The sequence below is a fragment of the Suricata suricatta genome, chromosome 16, assembly GCF_006229205.1.
Source record: "Suricata suricatta isolate VVHF042 chromosome 16, meerkat_22Aug2017_6uvM2_HiC, whole genome shotgun sequence".
Classification (NCBI taxonomy): domain Eukaryota; kingdom Metazoa; phylum Chordata; class Mammalia; order Carnivora; family Herpestidae; genus Suricata; species Suricata suricatta.
Genome location: NC_043715.1, coordinates 46,780,120 through 46,787,167, shown reverse-complemented (window position 1 = coordinate 46,787,167; position 7,048 = coordinate 46,780,120). Strand labels below are relative to the sequence as shown.

The 7,048-nt window shown below is 55.8% G+C and overlaps 1 protein-coding gene across 1 annotated transcript in view; it reads left to right on the top strand.

Moving 5' to 3' along the window:
- Position 1: 1 nt before the first annotated feature.
- The window catches only part of TMEM145 (transmembrane protein 145), a gene marked incomplete at its 5' end in the record, with an annotated part of 7,934 nt that continues 887 nt past the window's right edge, over positions 2-7,048 (top strand). The window contains 14 exons of the mRNA XM_029924297.1: positions 2-43; positions 803-877; positions 994-1,071; positions 1,154-1,240; positions 1,325-1,426; positions 1,527-1,611; positions 1,724-1,795; positions 1,906-1,974; positions 2,336-2,416; positions 2,500-2,578; positions 2,724-2,817; positions 3,579-3,751; positions 4,624-4,744; positions 6,683-6,889. Coding sequence (XP_029780157.1) covers positions 2-43; positions 803-877; positions 994-1,071; positions 1,154-1,240; positions 1,325-1,426; positions 1,527-1,611; positions 1,724-1,795; positions 1,906-1,974; positions 2,336-2,416; positions 2,500-2,578; positions 2,724-2,817; positions 3,579-3,751; positions 4,624-4,744; positions 6,683-6,889 — 1,365 coding nt within the window. The remainder of the gene's footprint in view (positions 44-802; positions 878-993; positions 1,072-1,153; positions 1,241-1,324; positions 1,427-1,526; positions 1,612-1,723; positions 1,796-1,905; positions 1,975-2,335; positions 2,417-2,499; positions 2,579-2,723; positions 2,818-3,578; positions 3,752-4,623; positions 4,745-6,682; positions 6,890-7,048) is intronic.

Genomic DNA, 7,048 nt, shown 5'->3' with positions numbered 1-7,048 from the left:
CGCCCGGGCCAAGTACGTGCGGGGCAACCTCAGCTCCAAGGAGGTGAGCGCGCTGGGCCCTCCCCTGCCACCCGCCGGGCCCCCGGGGACTGGAGGGAAGGGAAGGAGGAGGGTGCCGCCCCGCCCCCTGCTGCCTTCCCAGGCCGTCCCTGAGAACCGCGGTGTGATTGGGGCTAGGGGGTAATAGGGGGGACTGGGTCAGGGTTGAGGCTGAGAGTGGCCTTGGGGTCGAGAAGGGACTTGGGGGTTGTAGGAGGGACACTGAGGTCAGAGCTGGGCGGGGAGGAGGGACGGGTTCGGAGAGTCAGAGTTTGGGGTGGGGGTTGGGAGAACGCCAAGGTGGTGCTGAAGGGACAGCACTTTTCTCTTCGTGGAGAGCCTCGCGTTCACACTCCTGCTCAGGGCCAGGAGAGGGCCCTTTGGAATTTTTACCCAGTAGGAGATGGTCTCTGGGACTACTGTGGGGGCATTCGTGTGGCTAACCCCGGGGATGCCAGTCAGATGGTGTCTGGAACTGAAGGTGGCTGGGATGGGCACCTGGCCCTCAGTCTTTCTCAAGGCACCTGGAAAGTGGGAGAAGTGTTTGAGAAGAGAAGAAACTTGGGTGGGGGGCATTTGAGACAAGGATCCTTGTCTCAAATGCCCCCCACCCAAGGTAAAGGGATCACAGGAATTTTGGAGGTAACTTGGTCCCTTTATGCTTCTCGGGGAATCAGGTACCCAAGAGTAGGGAAGGAAAGTTGGGGGTCTGTGGAGTCTGGGAGTTCTCGAAGGATTCAGAAGGACTGGGTCCCTTTTCCAGGACTGGGTGTTCCTGACGAGATTTTGCTTTCTTTCGGATTACGGCCGACTGGACTTCCGTTTCCGATACCCTGAGGTAAGTCTTCCCTGACCACTCTCCATGCTGAGGCTGGATATTCCCTTGGCCTCCCAAGGCAAGGGCTACCCCAGCTCCCTGCACTCCCCCAAACTTCAAAATCTCTGGGTCTGCAGGCCAAGTGCTGTCAGAACATCCTCCTCTATTTCGACGACCCATCCCAGTGGCCGGCTGTGTACAAGGCAGGGGACAAGGTGAAGGCCATGAGGAGGGTTCATGGGAGAGGGAAGAAGGTCAAGGCTGGCCAGGGAGTGACCATGTCCCTGCCTTCCCCAGGACTGCCTGGCCAAGGAGTCAGTGATCAGGCCGGAGAACAACCAGGTCATCAACCTTACCACCCAGTATGCCTGGTCAGGCTGTCAGGTATGGGGGAATGGGCGGGTGCTGAAGGCCAAGGGCCTGAGGACCGCACAGACAGGCTTCAACCTTCTTCTTGCTCCTCCCCAGGTAGTGTCAGAGGAGGGAACCCGCTACTTGAGCTGCTCCAGCGGCCGAAGCTTCCGCTCAGTACGAGAAAGGTGGTGGTACATCGCACTCAGCAAGTGTGGGGTAAGAGGCTGGGCCAGCCACCTGGGCCTTCTCCTCCTTGGCTTCCTGGTGAGCCTCTAGCTGCCCAGGGTCCCCCCTTAGGCCTCCACACTCCCCACAGGGAGATGGGCTGCAGTTGGAGTATGAGATGGTCCTCACCAACGGCAAGTCCTTTTGGACACGGCATTTCTCAGCTGATGAGTTTGGTGAGCATATGGGGACCCAGAAACCAGGATCTTTGTGGAGGTCTAGAGTCGGGTGCCCGCTGCTGAGGGACCCCAGCTTTGACTGAATCATTTCCTCCTACAAAATTGGCAGGGATCCTGGAGACAGATGTGACTTTTCTCCTCATCTTCATCCTCATCTTCTTCCTCTCCTGTTACTTTGGATGTAAGTCCAGTACACGCTGGTGGGGTTAGGAGTTATGAGGGACAGGGTTGGGGGACATGAGCTAGTCTCCCTTCCTGTCTGTGAGCCATCTTCCCCTAATTTTCTTTTAGATTTGCTGAAAGGTCGTCAGTTGCTCCACACAACTTATAAAATGTTCATGGCCGCAGCAGGAGTGGAGGGTGAGGTTTAGAGGATCCCAGCTTTTGAGTTCTGTCAGAGGAGGGACCTAGGGCCCAGCTACCTGGGTCTGAGGAGGAGGGGCTGGGGGCTAGGACCCCTGAGACTGAGGGAAGAGGAAGCTGGGAGCCTGGACCTCTGGGTCTGAGGGAGGAGAGGCTGGGGGCCCGACATCTGGATCCTGGAGAAGAGAGGCTGGGGCCTGGACTCCAGAGCCTCTGAGGACGTCAGTGGAAGTAAGTGGTCTAGAATCCTGATAGGGATGAAGGAGGGGTTCTGGCCATCTGGACCATGATGCTAGGGAACAGTGATGCCCCAAAGCTGCTTTCTGTCCTTTCTTCCCTCTGCCCGTTCTCCCCTCAGTCCTGAGCCTCCTGTTTTTCTGCATCTACTGGGGCCAGTATGCCACTGATGGTATTGGCAACGAGAGCCTGAAGATCTTGGGTGAGAATGAAGTGGGCCGGAGGAGGGTGCTCGGGCTCTCTCTGAGCCCTATGTCTGAGACGCCCTCTCCTCCCTTGTCCCAGCCAAGCTGCTCTTCTCCTCCAGCTTCCTCATCTTCCTGCTGATGCTCATCCTTCTGGGGAAGGGATTCACGGTGACACGGTGCCCAGGCTGGGGCGGGAGGGAGTGCTGGGAGGAGGTGTGGCTGGGCTAGGGAACAGGACACCGGGGTGGATCTGGGGGGTGGCTGCCCGCTTCTCCCTGACAGCCCTCACCCCTGCTGTCTCCCTTCATGGCCTGCTGCCAGGGGCCGCATCAGCCACTCGGGCTCCGTGAAGTTGTCTGTCTACATGACCCTGTACACTCTCACCCACGTGGTGCTGCTCATTTACGAAGCTGAGGTAAGTGCCACCCACCACTGCCCAGGCCTTGCCTCCCCGCCCCTCCCCAAGCTTTTGGCCACCTCCTCCACCTGTCTGCCAGCCCTTCCCCACATCGCACTCTTGCTGGCTCGCTCTCTCCCACTCTGCGATTTCTGCCTGCCCATCTGTCTCTCCAAGTGCATGCCTCCTCTCTTCACTGTCTCTGAGGAGCCTTCTTCCTCCTCCCTCTGTCTCTCACTGTCTGTCACATTTATGCTCAATGTCATGCCTGAAAGTTCAGGAGTCACCCAGGCCTGGATTCCACTTTGGCTCTCCCACTTCCCAGCCAGCTGACCTTGGGTGATGCCCACCTCTTCTAAGCCTGTTTTCTCTTCTGTAAAACTGAGAGGGTCTTACTTATCCTAGGGGGCTCCTCTAAGGCTTTATATCACTTTGGCTTTGACTTTGGCCAAAAGCTGTCCCTTTTAGCCACAGTTTTCCCCTCTGTGAAGTGGGGGTGATAATAAGACCCACCTCCTTGAGTCAATGCAAATGGGAAAGATTAGGAGTGGTAGGTGGTCAGCGCATGCTGGGCCCCTGGCAGCGAATGTATTCTCTTTCTTTTCTTACCCTCTCTCTACCTCTATGTGCTTCTATTTCCATTTTGTTCTCTCCTTCTACTTCTGTCCTGACCAAACATCTCTGTCCCCTGAGTGCCCAGGGGTGGGGTCTAGGGTCTGGGATCCTTGTGTGGAGGGCAGGAGGTCAAGGCTATGATGAACCCTCTCTCTTGGGTGCAGTTCTTTGACCCAGGCCAGGTACTGTACACGTACGAGTCGCCGGCGGGCTATGGGCTCATTGGGCTGCAGGTGGCGGCTTACGTGTGGTTCTGCTATGCTGTGCTGGTCTCCTTGCGCCACTTCCCGGAGAAGCAGCCCTTTTACGTGCCCTTCTTTGCTGCCTACACCCTCTGGTGAGATGTGCTGGGCCCCACGCTGTCCCTGTCTCCTGGGGCTTCCCAGAAATGGATGTTCATTTCTCAGACCCTTTTCGGTGAAGCTGATGGGCTTGCAAGTCAGGCCGCGGTCCCAGAGTCCGCCACTTACTCACTCTATGACCTGGAAAAAATTATTTCACCAAATTGAAAGAGAGAGAGAGAGAGAGAGAGGGGGAGAGAGGGAGAGAGAGAGACCGAGCTTGGGTTGCTTACTCATAAAGAGCTACCTTGAGCATGCATAGGGCAGTATAGAAGGGCCTGTGTCTGGCATGTAGTAGGTATTCAATAAAAGCTAGTTGTAATTTTTTAGCATTCAACATAACATAGTTATACAGTGGGCAGGTTCTAAGCCTGACTGCCTGGGTTCAGATCCCAGTTCTAAAGCTCGTAAGTTGTATGACCTCACACAAATCAATGAACTTTGCTCTGCCTCAGTTTCCTCACCTGTTTAATGGGGATGGAACTTGTACGTACCCTGTAGAGGCATTCTAAGAGTTCTTGAGTTTACATATGTGAGAAGCATAGAAACAGGTCTGGCTTGCAGCTGAGTCCATGATTGTTATTATCATATGTGAATGCATTCAGCAAATATCTTTTGATTTCCTATCAGGTGCCAAGATTTGGGGTGGGGTGGAATTGAGTTAAATTCAACCTAGTTTTTGCCTTCCAGAATTTCCCAGGCCAGTGGGATTCCTGCCCCCCTTTTGACCTCTGGCTTCTGAAGGTCACACTGGCTTCTCTCCAATTTGGGATGCACCTGGGCCCTGCTCGTGTGCGTGGCAGGGGGGCTGGGGCCATGGGAGGAGGGTCGGGGCAGTGTCTCTACTGACCCAGCATCTCCCCTTCAGGTTCTTTGCCGTTCCTGTCATGGCCCTGATCGCCAACTTTGGGATCCCCAAGTGGGCCCGGGAGAAGATTGTCAATGGCATCCAGCTGGGGATCCATTTGTATGCCCATGGCGTGTTCCTGGTGAGGAAGGGCATCCAGGTGCGGGTGGGAGCCTGATGGGCGGGATGGTGGGTGAGGCTCCCCACCCACCTGCTGGGACCTTCCATTCTGAGCTCTCCATCCATTTCCCTTCTCTTCATCCTGTACTCATTCAACAGACACTTACTGAGAGCCTGCTGGGTCCCTGGAGGCTACTCTACTGTGTCCCCCCCAAGAGGCCAGCTTCTGTTCTCTTCCACCGTGTGTCCTGACCTCTTCCACCAACCACGCTTTTTTTTTCTCCTTAAGTAAACTTTATGGTCAATCTGAGGCTCAAACTCATGTGAGTCACATGTTCTACTGACTGAACCCCGCTCTCTCTTGGCCCCTCCCCATTCCTGACCCTGTGCCCCTGACTCTCCCATTTCCCTTCTGTATTCCACTGCCTTTCTCAACCCCCTTGGTCATTACTCCACCCTTCACCAACACATTCTGCCATCTGCCACACCGTCACAGGCCATTGCTCAGGAAGAAGCAGGTGGAGGGGGCCTAGATCTGAATGACATCAGGAGGGGATCAGCACCAAAACTCTTCTTTGCCCTGGTTTATATCCTCTCTGGCCTTCTGCGTGACAGTTCATATGTCTTGTTTCATTGTGTGTCAGAGCAGCCCCAGGACAGGATGGATGATGGTCGTTGAACCCACTGTACAGAAGGGGGAAGCCAAGGCCTAAACAGGGGAGGTGACCCACCAGGGCCCCATGGCCTCTGGTAGCAGGGCAGGGCCTTTATGCCCAGTCCTTCCACAGCCAGTCATAAGGGGGAGCCAGACAGGAGCATAGGCACTGGTGAGGACCCAGGCTCCTGACCCCAGGGGTCCACAGTGCGCTCTGGGTGGTGAATGTACTGTCACCGATGGCCTGGTCCCCCATCTTCTACCCCACAGCCTGACTTAGGTAGAGACTCCCCTTCCCAGGACAGCCCTTCTTGAAGCTCTGCAGGAAGTCAGAAAGGGACAGAAAACAGGGGAAATGCTGAGAACCTTCATGTACCAAGCTCTACCCTCTCCTCATCTTTCCGAGTAGGCACTGCCATCCCTCTTCTTCAGTGAGGCTCAGGGAGTTTTAACAACATGCCCCAGGTCCCATATTCAACAAGCTGAGGGGTGCAGGCCCCAGGCCCCCAAATGCAATGCCCTCTTCTTTCACCTTCAGCCAGTTTCTTAAGTGAAAATGCACAGTTAGCCCAGCACAGGCCCCATTCTGCTGCTCACTACTTTCAGTGGCTTGTTCCCACGACCTTAGAGGGCTCTCTTGTGCGGTGCTCAAGTCACACTCAGTCCCTGCCCTCAAGATCTACTAGACTAGTTTGGGACACCCTTCTACATTCAACCAGTATTTATTGAGTGCTTATGCACCAAGTACTGTTCTAGAAGGTAGGGATTCTGCAGGGAACTGAACAAATTCCTGCCCTCACAGAGCTAACATTCTAGAGTTTATCAGGTGTTGTGGTCCAATTGACCTTTCTGTGTTTATGAAAATGTTCTATACTCTGTCCTGTCCGATACAATATTTACTATCCACGTGTGGCTATTGAGCACTTAAATGTGGCTAGTGTGACTGAAAACAACGATTTTAGTTTAATGTTGATTAATTTCAATGTAAATAACCCCATATGGCCAGCGAGTATCATACCAGACAGTGAAGGCCGCTGTCCGCTGAAACTGAACCTGTGCTAAGTTGGTGATCAGGGCTCTGAGGGAGGAAGCATTGTAGGGCAGTCAGAGTTGTGACAGAGGAAAAAGGTCCCAACTCAGGCGCACTGCTGAGAGCCTGGGTAGGCGCTCCTAATCCAGAGCGAAGGACTGCAGGGAACCGTGGGGGATGTCAAGTGACGGGGAATCTTTACGACCTCACGTTTATGGAGACAGCCTGAGGCCCGCACAGTGCTGCTCCAACCTGCACCTGGCCTCTCACCCCAGATCATGACACGCCCGTCGGCGGCCAACAAGAACTTCCCGTACCACGTGCGCACGTCGCAGATCGCCTCGGCCGGGGCTCCTGGCCCCGGAGGGAGCCAATCCACGGACAAGCCCTTCCCGCAGCACGTCTATGGGAACGTGACGTTCATCAGCGACTCGGTGCCCAACTTCACGGAGCTCTTCTCCATCCCCCCGCCCGCCTCCTCCGTAAGCCCCGCGCCCCCGGCGCACGAGGAGCTGCTGGCGCCGCCCCTGGAGTACCTGACCCCGCTCCCGGCCCCGCCGCCGCCCCCCTCGCCCCGGCGCCTGAGCCCACCCCCTGCCTTTCGCACGCCCCGAGCCCCAACACCGCGCCGCGACCGCCCC